Source organism: Zea mays, chromosome 5 (genome assembly GCF_902167145.1).
Source record: "Zea mays cultivar B73 chromosome 5, Zm-B73-REFERENCE-NAM-5.0, whole genome shotgun sequence".
Taxonomy (NCBI): Eukaryota; Viridiplantae; Streptophyta; class Magnoliopsida; order Poales; family Poaceae; genus Zea; species Zea mays.
The window spans coordinates 74,932,537-74,949,700 of record NC_050100.1 but is presented as its reverse complement, the minus strand read 5'-3'; the positions used below and the strand labels follow the sequence as shown (position 1 = coordinate 74,949,700).

The window sequence follows — 17,164 nt, the reverse complement described above, 5'->3', positions numbered from 1 at the left end:
TTTGCTCAACTATGTTCACTAGATTAGTATTTAAATATATAGTTTTCAACTTGCGCTCTTGTAAATAAACACTAACATGGATAATATTAACTTAAATACTTTTTATTTATTTAATACTTGTTTAGTTTAAACACAACGTCTAATTAGTATTTCTCCGCCTGTCGCACGTGTTGTTCCGCACGTGGTGGTGTTCTTGTTCGCGCTGGTCGCGCACGTTGTTTCGTGTGTCGTCAGCGTGCTATGTCGCGCGTGTCCGCGCGTCGTTTGCAGCTGTCATGTTGGGTTCGCCGTCGTCACGTTGTCTGTACTTGCTGCGCGTGGTGCGCGCGCTAGGTCGCATGCGGTCGTGCTGTTTCACGCGTTACGTATTTCGTCTCGCTCCGCTAATTCGTCTCGCTCCGCTAATTCGTCTCGCTTAGAGTCGCTGATGTTATTTAAATTACTTATTTAACTAAGAATTGTTAGTGTGGTAAGCTAATTAAAATTGTGCGATAGCTCTAGTTTCATTTTAAATAAATATCGATTAATATAATCAGGTCAAACTAAATGTTATGATTAATACTCGTTTAGTGTAGACGCGATAACTTCTCGATCGTAGCTCCGCCTGTCGTGTTTCTTTCCCTCGCGTGACCATAGAAGCGATCTCTATTTTATCCTGCACATTTCTATAATGTTTTATCTTGTATGGTGTAATGTTCTTATCCATGTATATGTTTGTTTGTGCCTGTTTATATTTGTTGTGCGTTGCGAATAGATTGCGATCTATTTCCGAGCTTCGAGGAATCGACAGTCAAGCTTCGGCGACCAAGTGATCAAGTTCTTCGAGTTCTACGAGATTGAAGACCCTGAGCATCTGTTTTGGTGAAGGCAAGTGTCCTCTGACCCATTATGTCCCATTTACTTTATAATACACTGTCCCGCATACTATGAACAACCTAAGGATTTACTAGCTTTCTATTTACCTTGTCCTTGATTTACCTTTTGAGTTACTATGGTCAGCTACATGCTAGCGCTTTACTTTAATCAATGAACATGATGAGATACAATGATGATACTATGATTTTATTCTGGATATGATGATATACTTGTGGCATTTAAGGGGACTCGGGCTGTTACCCGAGTACCTCTCCGTAAGGACCTGTTCGTTGAGAGACCACCCGGGATAACAGTGCAACCATGAGGGTGAAATGGGATGCCCTTAGCTAATTAATTAGAGGAACTAGAGGTGTAGTTGCTTCGCCGTCGTGCCGTCAATGGGGTCCAGGCACAGTGCTTGCTCTGCCGAGGCTGGGTGCCGAGGTTCTTTCATTTTGCTTTTGTTAGTCACCCCTCTTCAGGGAGAGGTACTGTGTTTATCAAACTGGAGAAACCTAACGGGCGGCTATGACCTCTAGAGAATATTTGTAAAGGCTACGTAGTGATACCCGGCCGGACCACCTAGGAAGTGATCAATGGGGAGTCATGATCCCTGGGCAAAACGGGAATCACGGCTCATGGGTAAAGTGTGCGACCTCTGCAGAGGGTAAGGAAACTGATATATCAGCCGTGCTTGCGGTTAAGAGCAACCTTGGGATCCTCTTTGATTAGAGATACTCCGGATACACCTCAGATGATGACTTTAATGATGATGGTTAATGATGGTGACTTTAATTATGTGTTCTAGTATTTCCTCTCTGAGTAGGTATTTTTTTGGGATTATAACTTGGATTTTATGATAAAATCTGGCTTCTACTAACAATAAATACTTGACCAACTAAAAGCAACTGCTTGAGCCTAACCCCACATAAAAGCTAGTCCACTTCAGCCAAACGGGGCATTTGCTGAGTACGTTGATGTGTACTCACCCTTGCTTTCACAAAACACCAGGTTGCCTTTGGTGCAATCTATGCTCTGGTAAAGAAGAAGGCGTCGAGGCAGATCTCCAGGAGTTCCAGGACTTCGATGAGTTTGAGGATTAGGCTAGCAACCTCCCCCAATCAGCTGCATGTGGTGGGTTTATTTATGTTGGCTACGTTTCGATTCTGTGTACTTTGATTTATATTATATAAATGACTCTTGTCTTTAATATTAATACTTACACTTTATTGTTATTCGATGCATTGTGCTATGATGAGTCATTTATGTAATCGCCGTGTACGTGAATTTCTGATCCTGGCACGTACATGGTTCTCATTCGGTTTACCTTCCAAAATCGGGTGTGACACCAAGCAACATTCCAAGTCATCTAGTTGACATACTCAAGCCCTCCCAACCACATATATTCATTGATCAATCCTATACACAAGATCTAGACCACTACAACCAACACAAGTGCCACAAAAGAGAGAGCAAGCAAAAGAGAGCTACTCATTTGTGTTTAGCATTAGTGCCTTGTGAGATTCATTGAGAGATAGTGTGTGCTACATCTTTGTGTCCATTTGTGCGTGGAGTTTTGACTCCCATTGAACTTCCTCCAAAGTTTTGGAGGCTTGTAAAAGCTAGCAAGAGACACCAAAGAGTGTGGTGGTCCTTGCGGGATCGAGAGTGATCCTTGAGAAGAAGAAGAGCTCGCCGATCCTTGAGTGATCGATGGAGAAAGGGAAAGGGTTGAAAAAGACCCGTCCTTAAGTGGACTCCTCAACGGGGACTAGGCCTTCGAGGGCCGAACCTCGGTAAAACAAATCACCCGTGTCTCGTGTGCTTATTGCTTGTGATTTGTTTGTGCTTTCTCTTTCTAAGTTTCTCGTGCACTACTCTTTGCTAAATTCTATTTGGTGTTGCTTTAAGTTAAACTCTCATTTGGTGAAGCAACACATTGCAAGAGAGAACTTGTGTTATTGCTCTTCTTGCCTAAACCTTCTTGCTTTAAATCTCATAGACTTATTAGTAGTATTGATTTATCAATTCCGCATTATTTGAAAGCAATACTCTTTACAAGCAAGGACTTAGTTTTTATACTCCTATAATTATATATATCTTGTTCTAACCACTAATCAAGGGATCTAGTTGGGGGATAAAGTTTTTAATTTCAGGTTTCGCCTATCCACCCCCCCTCTAGGCGACTTTCAGGTGGTCACAAAGACCGGGTCTCTTTCAACCCTTTCCCTCTCTCAAACGGTCACTTAGACCGAGTGAGGCTTCTCCTTAATCAAACGAGTCACTTAGATCCTACAAGAACCACCACACACTTGGTGTCTCTTGCTTTGATTACAAGTCACTTAGAGAACAAGAATGAGGAAGAAGAAAGCCAACCAAGCAATAAGAGCAACAAAGAAACACAAGAACGATCCTCTCACAAGTCCTAAAGACTAGAATTGATTTAGGGACTTTGATCGGATCGAAGGCTTTGATTTGTGTCTTGGAGTGTTGTGTTTTGCTCTTGTATTGAATGGAGTGTGATGAATGCTTGGATGGTTAGAGTGGAGGTGGTTGTGGGGTATTTATAGCCCCCAACCACCAATTCAATCGTTGGGGGTGGCTGCTGTCGATGGGCGCACCAGACAGTGTCCGGTGCGCCAGCCACGTCACCCAACCGTTAGGGTTCTGACGGTTTCGACCGTTGGAGCTTTGTCTTCATGTGGCACCGGAGAGTCCGGTGCCGCACCGGACAGTCCGGTGCCGCACCAGACAGGCACTGTTCACTGTCCGGTGCGCTTCTAGCGGCTGCTCTGACTCTGCGCGAACTGTCCGCGCACTGTAGCACTTTCGCAGGTGTCCGTTGCAGTCGACCGTTGCGCTGGAGCCGTTGCTCCGCTGGTGCACCAGACAAATATTATTTATGATGAGATATATTACGAGTCCGCTTAGCATACTCATCAACATTAGGAATATACTCATATATTAAACAACATTTGTGGTATGTAATGCTAGTCAAATTAACTTCCTAAAGACTTATTGAGCCGTAGGAAGTTAGCTGGCTAACTTCCTAGGGCTACAGTCAGCTGTATGAAGTTAGTCGTAGGAAGTTAGTCAGCTGACAGCGCTGACGGTGTGAAGCTACTAACTTCTGAGAACCTACTAACTTCCGAGAGGCTTCTTTGGCTGTAAGAAGTTAGCTAACTTCCTAGAGGGCTCTAGGAAGTTAAGCTAACTTCCGACAAAAAAATTCCGAGAGCCAAACTTCCGACGAGATGGCTTAACTTCTGAGAGTTTAGCTAACTTTCTAGAGTTTAGGACTAACTTACTAGAGTTTAGGCTCTAGGAAGTTCATTATTTTGGTGTAGTGTCTGTTCTACTATATAGCTCGTTTTAGTTCTTTTCTTTATTCATATTTAAATAAATAATAATGAATCTAATATATAATACACATACATTAAACATTGTAAGAATCTATTAATACCCTAAAACGAATACTATTTTGGACGAAAGTATTATATATTAGGAAGTATTATATATTAGATTAAGTAAAACAGTTTCATTTTATGTTTTTCATTGAAAGTTCTAATATATTTTTATATTTGATATGGAACTATGCATTTTCAAATATGTTTTCCTTTTCCTATTAAATTTTGATGGTTTTGTATGTTATATACTACCTCCGTATTTTATTTGACACTGGTTAGTTCAGTGTTATACTAATAAACGTCAAATTTTAAAATTCCGAGCGAGTGGTAATTTCGGTCTCTATACCATCGTGCGAGCCGCCTTTTCTCTATTCTAAATTATAATTTTTTTTGTCTATTTTAAACGTATTGTTACCCTCCCTAAGGAACTATTATAGATTTTACAAAATTTTTATAAGAATAACACATGGGTCGAGAAAAATTCTCGCATTTCAAAGGGGGTCTTAGTTGGTCGTTACTCGCATTAGTAATGCGTTACATATTTATATTAGAGGTTATACAACATACATTTAACATAGGCAAAGGAATTCAATTTTGTGTTGTTTGGTCTGCCTGGATATGAATTACGAAACCGTGTAATGCTATGTCTAAAATATATGGTAAACAACTTGTGTATAAAAAAAACTAAAATATCTTATAGTTTGAAGTGAAGAGAATGTAATATATAAATCAGCCGGTTAAAATTCCAAAGTTGTATCTACCACTAGGACGTCTTATAATGTATTTCTAGAACACGGAGGTTCCAAGATTTGAAATGAAATCGCTCAGACGGAATGCGATTGGAGTTTTTTTTTTGGACGCTACTATACATACGACCATAACGTACGACTCTTGTCCGACTCAGCTCTATAAAGCACTCGCAGCGAGATTGAGTTTGTGTTGGTCGTAGAATCGTACACCAGTCGGACTACTCCAGTCGTACGCATAACATTTCCCTTTTTTTTATGTTGGAAGTTGGAATTAGGCCGCTATATTGGCGAGAGGGGGCAGAGGACCTCGGAATCTAAGAAAATTTAAACGAGTGCAAATGGCTTCGTATTGGGCTCCGATGCTCTAAACCGGACCGTCGAAACCCCGTCCGTCGCTGGGTTGGGCTGGTCTAGGATCCACTGGGCTGCCAGATTAGCATACGTGGCCAGGTGGGGGTCCGGAGATGAGAACGGCAGTGGATGACAATTTTACCCGTGGGTTTGGATATTCGTCGGATATCCGATCCATCAAGTACGGGTTCGGGCACAAATTTTGACTCGCGGGTATTATCCATACCCGCCCCGTGATAAAATTAGGTCAGGTACGGATTTGATTTCTTACCCGCGCGTACCCGATGGATATCCGAAAATAGTGATTTTAGATTTTCAACCTATCAGTATGCTAGCTAGCCGTCCATCCTCGCCAGCTCATCCTACCGGCATCCGTCCCTGTCTGCTGATGCTTCTAATCTAGTTCTAGTACTAGTGCCAGTATGTTTGATAAGTGCCAGTACGTAGTACTAGTGCTAGCTAGTACAAGTACTTGAGCTAGGAGAGTGTTAATACGCCAGACGACTGTGCTAGCTACTCTTCGATCCTGACGACTTGGAAGTTTATTACCAAAAAATAGCAACACACGTCTAGGGCTATATCTACACGACTGCACTGTGCAACAACATTATGTGCCTCCGGTGATCATGGTGATATGCGATACTCGGAACTGCACTAGACTTCATTTAGGGATAATGCACCAAGCTGCTATACCCGACGGGTACCCGATATCCGCCCGATACCCGATGGGTACGTGCACGGGTACAAAAATTTACCCATGGGTATAGTCATGGGGCGGATATGGATAATCCCCGCGGGTATGGTCGCGGGCTAGTATTTACTGTTTACTCTACCCGATTCGAATCCGACCCGTTGCCATCCCTATACGTGGGTCCGAAGATGAGAACACAAGTGGACGGGCACGTGCACGTATTTATTAATAGGAGAAAACAATTTTTATCACATGACATGTACAACCCTGAACTCTTGATCGTTTTTTTAAATATAAGAGACAACTAAAAGACTGTATGATACAATTATAAGCTCCTAGATCGTAAATGCGGTCAAGACACAGTTGTATAGAGAGTCGTGTAGAGATAACCTCTTCACGAAGAGTACATTTCTTAATTTTGTTTAACCCCTAGAGACCCTATAAAAGACTTCTCATTTAATTGTGCTGTACCGACAACATTTCTAATAGAGTTGTATTTTAAAATATAGGGTTTTCATTAAAAGCTTGCTTCAACAAGAGTTTTATTTTTTAAAAATCAAATAATTATATGACTCGATCTCTCAAGTCCTAAATACAGGACCATGTATACTAGAGCTCTAACCTCGTTTTGTACATTATTACCAACCTTTTATTTCTAAATAACATTACCTATTTCTTAAACTATATGACTCAACTATTTAAGCTCTAAATATTTTTTGTGACCCTAAACACTTCAAATCAGGTCATATTTTAAAATTTAGGACTCAAATAAAGGATTTCTTGTTGTATATGCTCTAAGGGTTATTTGGTTCCAGTAGTTTATTCTATGTCATATATGATGTTTGAATACATACCATGAGAATTAAATATAGTCTAATTATAAAACTAATTACACATATGAAGACTAAACGATAAGAAAAAAATATTAAAACTAATTATTTAATGATTAACAATATTTACTGTAGCATCACACAAACGAATCATAGATTATTTAGGTTTAATACGTTTGTCTTATCGTTTTCTCCTCATTTATATAATTATTTTTTTATAATTAAGCTATATTTAATATTTCTAACTAGCATCCAGACATTTAATGTGACATAGACTAAATTTTACTCGAAGGAACCAAATAAGGCCTAATAAGTGCCATTTTTTCTGTCATATTTTGGAGTGGTAATGACTCTAGATTTTACACTATAAAATTTAAGAATCAAATCAAATTAAGATCTTACTCTATCTTTATTTGTTTTTAAATTAAAATTAATTTAAAATTTTAATTTATCATAAAGAAATATTTAGATCTTGATTCATAAGTCATGTCTAAGGTAGCTTAGACAACTCATAGCTCAATCGGTGCTCGCTTTGCAAGCCGTGCTCATTTTGTGCACCTCTCTCCACCTCATCAGTCATCTCTCCATCGGCGTCTCGTGCGCTCCGTTAGTCCGTTCGACGTTCGTCCAGCTCCCACCTCACCCGCTGATCCATTCATTGATCAGGGGCACACACGCCACGGCAGCCGACACCACACGAGACACGACACTCCCCGAGCACACACGCCGCAACAGCACCACCCCCAGACCCAAGTCCTGTCAAGGCCTCAACACACACACACACTCTCTCGCTTGACCTACCCCCCTCCGCCCCCCGCCGGGCCTGCAGGGTGTTCGACGCTTCGCCCGCCCGCCCGCCCGAGCGCCGCCACGGCATGGCTTCCTCCATCTCCGCCGCCGCTAAGGCCTCCGCGGCCTTCGCCCACAAGGTCCGTCCTCTCCCTCCTACCCCCTCTCGCGCCCCGTTACTAACCAACCCCCTTCCATTTCCCGTCGCAGAAGGAGCTGGCCGCGCCGGCGCCGCACCGCGCGGGCTCGAGCCGCCGGACCAAGCCGTGCCGCGTGCGCGCCGTCGCGTCGCCCGCGCGCACCCCCCGCGCCCCGTCGTCCACCGGCTCGGTACGCCCCCGCCCCCTGAATCCCATCCCGCTGCTGCTGCTGCTGCTCTGCGCTTCGCGTTCGATTTACATACGTACGAATACGCGCGGTCGCCCCTCTCCAGGTGAAGACCGCGATGACGATGACGGAGAAGATCCTGGCGAGGGCGTCGGAGCGCGCGGCGCTGGAGCCCGGGGAGAACGTGTGGGTGGACATCGACGTGCTCATGACGCACGACGTCTGCGGGCCCGGCACCATCGGCATCTTCAAGAAGGAGTTCGGGGAGGATGCCAAGGTCTGGGACCGCGAGAAGGTCGTCATCATCCCCGACCACTACATCTTCACCAGCGACGAGCGCGCCAACCGCAACGTCGATATCCTCAGGGACTTCTGTCTGGAGCAGAACATCAAGTACTTCTATGATATCAAGGACCTCAGCGATTTCAGGGTATGCCCACTCCTTTGCTTCTCGGTTTATTTAGTTGATATCTTGGCTTCTCTGCCTCCTAGTACCAAAATTTAGGTTCCCTGTATTTTCCCCCTTCCACAATAGTTTGAATTTCATATTTGTTTGCAGGCTAATCCAGACTACAAGGGTGTCTGCCACATTGCACTTGCTCAGGAAGGCCACTGCCGACCAGGCGAGGTACCTTGCTGAGTTTTCCATGTACAGGTCACCTGTGATTGTAGAACATGTTGGGAAGCACTAATCTTCTCCAATTGCTATCTAGGTTCTCCTGGGTACTGATTCTCATACGTGCAATGCTGGAGCCTTTGGTCAATTTGCAACCGGAATTGGAAACACTGATGCAGGTTTTGTGATGGGCACTGGAAAGGCTCTTCTCAAGGTACGCCCATGGTTGTTGGTTGTTGTTACTCTCGGAAGGCAAAATTTTAAAACCAGTCTTATAGGGCATACCCAATGGTAGAGGCTCCCACATGAATGAGTTTCGAAGAATGGATAAACTGAGTCAAAGCCCCCCCCCCCCCCCCCCCAAAAAAAAACAAAACACAGAAACACGGCTATGCATCCACCAGGCTTCCCTTTGTAAAAACCAGTCTTTCATCGATTGGTCAGTAGAGGGACCAAAAGTATTGTTTAATATAAATCAAAATATAATATTCTTGTTGATTATACTGACTTGCATTTCATAAAAAAAATAACAATGATCCATCGGGTGGTCATATCCCTTATTTCAGTTAGCACATGAAAGTGCTGTTTTCATTGAATGAATGAAGTTTTTTCTCAATTATGTTTTGTACATCCTCTTATCAGTTATCACATTATCATATGTTATGGATTTGCTTCAGTCAATTCCAGAAAATGAATACATTGTTTTGATATGTTTTAATGTTCATTTCAGGTGCCACCTACTATCAGGTTTGTATTAGATGGAGAAATGCCGCCTTATTTACTTGCGAAGGATCTGATTTTGCAAGTAAGCTTACAAGCTGTGTTATGTTTGTTCCTTCCCTTAGGATCTACCTGTAACCATGACTTCTTATTCTTGTTAATCGGTACTTACAGATTATTGGTGAGATTTCAGTATCTGGTGCAACCTACAAATCGATGGAGTTTGTTGGATCAACTGTAGAAAGTCTAACCGTGCGTTCCCTGCTCAAGATTATCTTAATTAATTGCCACACCACGTAACATTGAACTTAGTCCTTTTCACAAACTTGCTAGATGGAAGAACGTATGACACTATGCAACATGGTTGTTGAAGCTGGTGGAAAGAACGGTGTCGTGCCTGCTGATGAAACTACATTTAAATACCTTGAGGTACAAAACTAGTCCCCTTAAATGCTCATAACAAAGTTGGGCCAATATGCTTTTCTTTCATAACATTCCAATAAGTTTGAGATAGAGAGTGCTCAGAACAATTTGCAGAAGTGAGCTTCTACCATTTAGTTTGTAGGATAGTTCTGACATCAATATTGTTGTGCTGGTATACTGCAGGGTAGGACATCAGTTGATTATCAACCTGTCTACAGTGATGCTGAGGCCAGGTGACTATAGGCTGTCCTTGTTTTTCTTGACCTTTTGCTCATGTTATGTCTGCATCTATGTGCATGTTTTCAGTTTTAAAGATATTTGCCTTACAGACCATGAGTCCTTATTAGACAGCACCGAACTTTGAAAGTAAAAGATACATGACTAGTTTTTCCATGTTCCCTTATCTCTTGTCTTTAAAAATTGATTAAGTTATGCGCATACAGAAATATAATTTATTGTCTAATTTTTTCCTTCCAGACATTTGTTTCTGTAGTCTGTGTGATCATCTGATATATCATGCACATGATTTAGTGCTTCTTCTATTTGTTTGAATTTTTTCTCTCCAGATTTTTTAGTGACTACCGGTTTGATGTATCGAAACTGGAGCCAGTAGTTGCCAAGGTCTGTTGATGTAGTATTTTGTTATCTTCATCTTCTGTTGCTTTTCCTATAAAAACGAAGCAATAACTGCCTTTGATCTGCAGCCACATTCGCCTGACAACCGTGCCCTAGCAAGAGAATGCAAAGATGTCAAGATCGACCGAGTCTATATTGGTTCCTGCACTGGTGGCAAGACTGAGGACTTCCTTGCTGCCGCAAAGGTGTTCTTAGCCTCGGTGAGAATCTTGAATCCTGTCACGGTGCACGGACTTGTTACCTTTCAGACCTATCCCATGGCCACTTGACTTACTGGAACCTTGTTTCTTAATCCAGGGAAAGAAGGTTAAAGTTCCCACATTCCTTGTCCCTGCCACACAAAAGGTGATATTCAGAATAAAAATGTTCCAATGTGATCACCGTGTGGACTTGTTCATAATTTGGAAATACTGCAAAACCTCTGCAGGTGTGGATGGACGTATATAGCCTTCCTGTACCAGGATCTGGCGGCAAAACTTGCGCCCAGATATTCGAGGAGGCTGGTTGTGATACACCAGCAAGTCCTAATTGCGGCGCTTGTCTGGGTGGCCCTCGCGATACGTATGCACGGATGAATGAACCTACGGTGGGTATCTTACACACATCTAGAAGCATTTCCATACAACAGGCATGGTGGTAACTGTGGTTCTAGTGCACAAATTAGTATGTTACTATAGATGCGATGGAAAGGCAGTTGAAACTACAAGTTTCGTAGATGTTTTGCCATTGGTTGAAGTCCGCGAGTCTGTGAAGGAAAACAGCAAGTGCTCTGGAATTCTAGTATGTTGACATGTGTCATGTGTGGGTTTGATGAGTGATGGATCTGGTAACCTGGATGTGCAGGTCTGCGTGTCCACCACGAACAGGAACTTCCCGGGCAGGATGGGGCACAAGGAAGGGCAGATCTACCTGGCGTCCCCCTACACCGCTGCAGCCTCGGCCCTGACGGGGTACGTCACGGACCCCAGGGACTTCCTCATGTGAACGATCTTGAAACAGCCACAGAGTGCCTGCACCGCTGTTTTTTGTGTTGAACCTTAGTTTAGGCGTGTGCCCTTCGTTGAGAAATAAACTCCCATGTCGGGAGGCTGCCATTGCCATTTATGTTTTTTGCGTTATATTTATTACAGTGACTGCCGATAACGTAGTTGAGCGTTACAAGGGAAATACATTCATTCTTTCCAGTATCGATGGCAGTCACTAGACTCCGTTCTTACAAAAAAAAGGCATGTCGAGAGATCTTGTAGTTCATACACTTGTTAAAACACTTTTTTGTACAATGTATGGGAAAGAAGCTCAGTCGATCTTTCTTGTTTTGAATGCTCTACGACACGTCAATGCTGATATAGCTGAGGTGCTCGATCTTTTGGTGAGTAGAGATAATTCCGATTTGGTGAAAGATGACTCTTGCGATCCGACTACGATGAGCAAGCTCGAGGCGTCAATGCAATGCTGAACCAACTCCCTGTGGTTACCGACCTTGCTGATGCGAGATCGGTCTGATCACGAAAATCGTTTCCTGTGCGCAATCGAAGAACGAACAAGAAAAAGATGTGAGCAATCTAATCTATTACTCGAGGGTGGAGTTCTGAATACACGAAGACAGCGCTGATTTGCGCGTGTTCGAGAGTAACAAAGAAGGCGCAGCTCCTGGATAAATAGAGAGAGGACGCAACCCCTAGGGGCGGCCAACCCTAGGTCGTCCACTATGGGCCGCAGTTGGGCTGGTCGTCTATTCTTCTGGGCCCTCATTCTTCAGTAGCATGACGTAGTTAAGATCTCTGGCACGGGCCCGAGTGATTGTCCCTTGATGTGGAGGTGCTGCTGGTGTAGTCGTACTCATAGTGATGTCCTCATCATCCTTCCCTTCTTGAAGTGAAGTCGTCCTCGACGGCAACTCATCCTCGGCCATATATGGTTTCAAATCTGCAACATTAAAACTAGTGGAAACACCAAATTCCGCAGGCAGGTCAAGGATATAAGCATTATCATTAATCTTTGTTAGCACCTTAAAAGGACCAGCAGCACGAGGCATTAATTTAGAATGGCGCAAAGTAGGAAAACGATCCTTTCTCAAGTGCAACCAAACCATATCACCTGGCTCAAAAGTAATAAGTTTTCTTCCTTTACTACCAGCAACCTGATTTTTTGCATTAGTAGCGGCAATGTTCTGTTTCGTTTGTTCATGTATGGTAATCATTTGTTCAACATGTGCAACAACATCTACATGTGGGGCGTTCGCAGCATTAAGTGAAATCAAATCAATAGGTGCCCTAGGGATGTAACCATAAACAATCTGGAAAGGGCACATCTTTGTAGAAGAATGTGTGGCATGATTGTAAGCAAATTCAACATGAGGCAAACAATCCTCCCAACATATCAAATTCTTGTCTAAAACAACCCTAAGCATGGTAGATAAAGTTCTATTTACTACCTCAGTTTGTCCATCAGTCCGAGGGTGACAAGTAGTGCTAAACAGCAATTTAGTTCCCAATTTATTCCAAAGAGATCTCCAAAAATGGCTTAGAAACTTAGCATCGCGATCAGAGACTATTGTTTTTGGAATACCATGTAAACGAATAATTTCTCTAAAGAACAATTCAGCAACAATGCTAGCATCATCAGTTTTATGACAAGGTATAAAGTGAGCCATTTTAGAGAATCTATCAACAACCACAAAAATACTATCCCTCCCCTTCTTAGTTCTAGGCAAGCCCAAAACAAAGTCCATAGAAATATCAAGCCAAGGAGAAGAAGGGACAGGCAAAGGCATATACAAACCATGGTTGCCCAAACGTGACTTAGCTTTCTGGCAAGTAGTGCAACGTGCAACAAGACACTCAACATCACGGCGCATCCGAGGCGAAAAGAAGTGTGCGGCCAGCACCTCATGTGTCTTGTAAACGCCAAAGTGCCCCATGAGACCGCCTCCATGAGCTTCCTGCAGCAACAAAAGACGAACCGAGCTTGCTGGAATACACAGCTTGTTAGCGCGGAACAAAAATCCATCCTGTATGTGAAATTTTCCCCAGGGTTTGCCATCCTTACAATGTATATAGAAATCTTTAAAATCAGCATCATCCACATATTGATCTTTCACAATTTGCAAGCCAAAGATTCTAAATTCTAACTGTGAAAGCATGGTATATCTATGGGACAATGCATCAGCAATGATATTTTCCTTCCCATTCTTGTGTTTAATGATGTAAGGAAAGGACTCGATGAATTCTACCCAACTAGCATGACGATTGTTCAGATTTGTTTGGGTACAAATATGTTTTAAAGCCTCATGATCAGAATGAATTATAAACTCACGAGGCCAAAGGTAGTGCTGCCATGTTTGCAAAGTGCGAACTAAAGCATAAAGTTCCTTATCATAAGTAGAATATCTCAAGCTAGCACCGCTTAATTTTTCACTGAAATAAGCAACCGGTTTTCCTTCTTGTAACAAAACAGCACCTAACCCAATACCACTAGCATCACATTCAAGTTCAAACACTTTTTGAAAGTCGGGCAATTGTAAGAGTGGAGCATGGGTTAACTTATCTTTCAAAGTGTTGAACGCCTCTTCTTGTGGGGGGGGGGTCCCAAGCAAAAGACACACCTTTCTTTGCGAGTTCGTGCAAAGAGGCAGCGATGGAGCTAAAATCACGCACAAAACGACGGTAAAATCCTGCAAGTCCAAGAAAACTCCGAATTTGGGTGACCGTCGTTGGTGTAGGCCAGTCCTGAATGACTTCAAACTTGCTGCTATCCACCTCAATGCCCTGCGAGGTAACCACATAACCAAGAAACGAGACACGTTGCGTGCAAAATGTGCACTTTTCCATGTTACCAAACAAGCGAGCAGCACACAAAGCATAAAAAACAACACGCAAATGTTCTAAATGCTCCTCTATAGACTTGCTGTAAATAAGGATATCATCGAAATAAACAACAACAAACAAACCTATGAAGACCCGTAGAACTTCGCTCATTAAACGCATAAAGGTGCTGGGAGCATTAGTCAATCCAAATGGCATCACCAACCATTCATATAAACCGAATTTCGTTTTAAAAGCCGTTTTCCATTCATCACCGAGTTTCATTCTAATCTGATGGTAACCGCTACGCAAATCAACCTTATAGAAAATAACGGCACCACTAAGCTCATCTAACATATCATCAAGGCGTGGAATAGGATATCGATAACGAACTGTGATGTTATTAATAGCATGACAATCTACGCACATACGCCATGACCCATCTTTCTTTGGAACGAGTAAAACAGGAACCGAGCAAGGGCTAAGAGACTCACGAATGTAACCTTTATCAAGCAGCGTCTGCACCTGGCGCTGGATCTCCTTCGTCTCATCTGGATTTGTACGGTACGGGGCGCGGTTCGGAAGAGAAGCGCCGGGGATGAGATCGATCTAATGCTCAATGCCACGAAGCGGAGGAAGACCCGGTGGTAAGTCTGTAGGAAAAACATCAGCATACTGCTGCAAAAGGTTAACAACAGGAGGGGGTATATCCAAAGATGGTGCATCATCAAGCGGAACAAGCATGCACGAGCATACAAGTGCATAACAGGGAATATGAGCTTCATGGAGATCATCAAAATCAGCACGTGTAGCATGTAAAACAGGAGAGTGCAACTTGGTTTCAGATTTAATAGGTGCGGCTGATGTCGATTTGACTTGTTGTGCAGTTTTAGCAGCCCTAGTAAGATCATCTTTCAAAATTTGGTCAGGGGTCATTGGATGTATAATTATTTTCTGGCCTTTAAACATGAAAGAATAATGATTTGAACGACCATGATGTAAACTATCAGTATCATATTGCCAAAGTCGACCCAATAACAAAGAGCATGCTTCCATAGGAATAACATTGCAATCAGCATAATCAGAATAAGAACCCAGCAAAAAGGGGACACATACCGAACGTGTTACCTTTATTTTACCACCATCATTAAGCCATTGAATGTGATACGGATGTGGGTGTGCGCGAGTGGGCAAGGATAATTTCTCTACCAAAGCTGTACTTGCCAAATTGTTGCAGCTGCCACTATCGATGATGATGCGGATCGACCGTTCGTGCACAACGCCCTTGGTATGGAAGAGTGTGTCGCTGATTTTTTTCGGCCTGGGCAACCTATGTGCTGAGAACACTCTGCACAACAAGACTCTCATACCTATCGGCGTCGATGGGATCAACGTGGACTTCCTCATTTTCTGCATGGTTAGTGGCAATCATAGCATGACTAGTTTCCTCGGAATCACTGGCTGAAGAGTACTCACCATTGTCACGTATAAGCAAGGTACGCTTGTTTGGGCAGTCCCGAATCATGTGCCCAAACCCTCTGCAACGATGGCACTGAATATCCCATGTATGTCCTGTGGAAGAAACGACGCCTTTAGCAGGGGGCGCCGCTGGCTTGGCCGTCCCTGTGCGCGGTGTAGTGCTAGGCGTAGAAGGTGCAGGGCTGGAAGGAGTTGAGATGTGTGTCGAACCCCGACCTGCAAAATAGTTAGTATATGTCTTTGATCGTCGTCCCTGCACTTCATGTTCAGCTTTACAAGCATATTCAAACAATGTGGTTATATCAAAATAATCCTTATAATCAAGTATATCCTGAATTTCCCTATTGAAACCACCACAAAAATGCACCATAGCAGCGTCATCCGACTCAACCAAACCACAACGAAGCATACCCTTTTGTAACTCCTGGTAATATTCCTCAACAAATTGTGAACCTTGTTGAAAACGCTGCATTTTGTTAAGCAAATCACGAGCATAATAGGAAGGAACAAATCTGTGGCGCATGACAGTTTTTAATTGGGTCCAAGTAGTGACACTGTTAATGGGAAGTTTTTGTTTATACTCACGCCACCAAATTAAAGCAAAATCAGTAAATTCACTAATGGCAGCCTTCACTTGGCTATTAGCAGGAATATCATGGCATGAAAATTTCTGTTCTACCTCCAATTCCCAATCAAGATATGCAGCAGGATCATATTTACCATTAAAAGATGGAATTTTAAATTTAATCTTAGCAAATAAGTCATTAGGGGGATGAAGAACCACACGACATGCATGACCACAGCGATCTCCATCTTCCTGCTCAGTGTCACCGCCGTAGTCCTGCTCCATCCTTGTGGTCAATGCATCAAGGCGTGCCAGGATGGTGTCGAGTGTGGTGCGAGTCGCCGCTTGAGCAAGGTCAAGCTGGTTGAAACGCGTGGTCGTCGAAGTGACCGTTGAATCAAGCTGTTCATGCATCGTCCTAATGTCAGTAGCAAGTCCATCAACTTGTCCCCTTACTTCCTGCAAATGGGCATCCACCGTGTCGTGTGCTCCTGCCATAGTTAGCGCAAACACCAAAACACCAAAAGGAGAAAAACCGACGACAACAGGGGAATGGTGGTGACAACTCGCTCAATGGAATGCTGTTATCAAGTTCTTATCCGTTCTTACCAAGCCACAGTGGTGAACTGCAACCAACAGGTTGAACCGGTGAAAGATTGGATGAGCGATTGCCTGGAGAAACAAAAACCTGCTTGTCGTAGAAATATGTGGAGTTCTGGGTAGGCTGCACTCAAGTCAAGGATTAGCACGATCAAACAATAATGCAAAGTTGAATTATAGTGCAAAACACAAAACTATATTGCTGGCCACAAGTGCAAAGGACGGATGGAACTAGCAGAATGGCAGTACCGTAAATATTGTACTAGCAAGGCCAAAAAGGCACCAGTATGAATCACATGTGATTTTGTTTTTTTGTATGATTT

At 43.0% G+C, this 17,164-nt stretch overlaps 1 protein-coding gene across 2 annotated transcripts; it reads left to right on the top strand.

Moving 5' to 3' along the window:
- Window positions 1-7,473: 7,473 nt before the first annotated feature.
- On the top strand, window positions 7,474-11,710 carry LOC100284902 (3-isopropylmalate dehydratase large subunit 2). 2 transcript variants are annotated; one of them, XM_023302511.2, is made up of 14 exons: window positions 7,474-7,812; window positions 7,886-8,002; window positions 8,106-8,429; window positions 8,559-8,627; window positions 8,713-8,829; window positions 9,346-9,420; window positions 9,510-9,587; window positions 9,669-9,764; window positions 9,942-9,991; window positions 10,325-10,379; window positions 10,463-10,594; window positions 10,692-10,739; window positions 10,822-10,980; window positions 11,238-11,710. In XM_023302511.2, exons 1-14 carry the CDS (start codon window positions 7,759-7,761, stop codon window positions 11,376-11,378), a joined length of 1,515 nt encoding a protein of 504 aa, XP_023158279.1. In that variant the 5' UTR covers window positions 7,474-7,758; the 3' UTR covers window positions 11,379-11,710. The 2 variants fall into 2 exon arrangements, with proteins under 2 accessions (XP_023158279.1, NP_001354127.1); NM_001367198.1 differs by having other exon boundaries at window positions 7,657-7,812; window positions 7,883-8,002; window positions 11,238-11,698.
- The last annotated feature ends 5,454 nt before the right edge of the window (window positions 11,711-17,164 follow it).

Coding starts and splice junctions, on each gene's coding strand:
- LOC100284902 (NM_001367198.1), top strand. CDS start 7,759: ATGGCTTCCTCCATCTCCGCCGCCGCTAAGGCCTCCGCGGCCTTCGCC. Junction 9,421..9,509: donor CGAAGGATCTGATTTTGCAA/GTAAGCTTACAA, acceptor CGGTACTTACAG/ATTATTGGTGAGATTTCAGT. Junction 9,588..9,668: donor CAACTGTAGAAAGTCTAACC/GTGCGTTCCCTG, acceptor CAAACTTGCTAG/ATGGAAGAACGTATGACACT.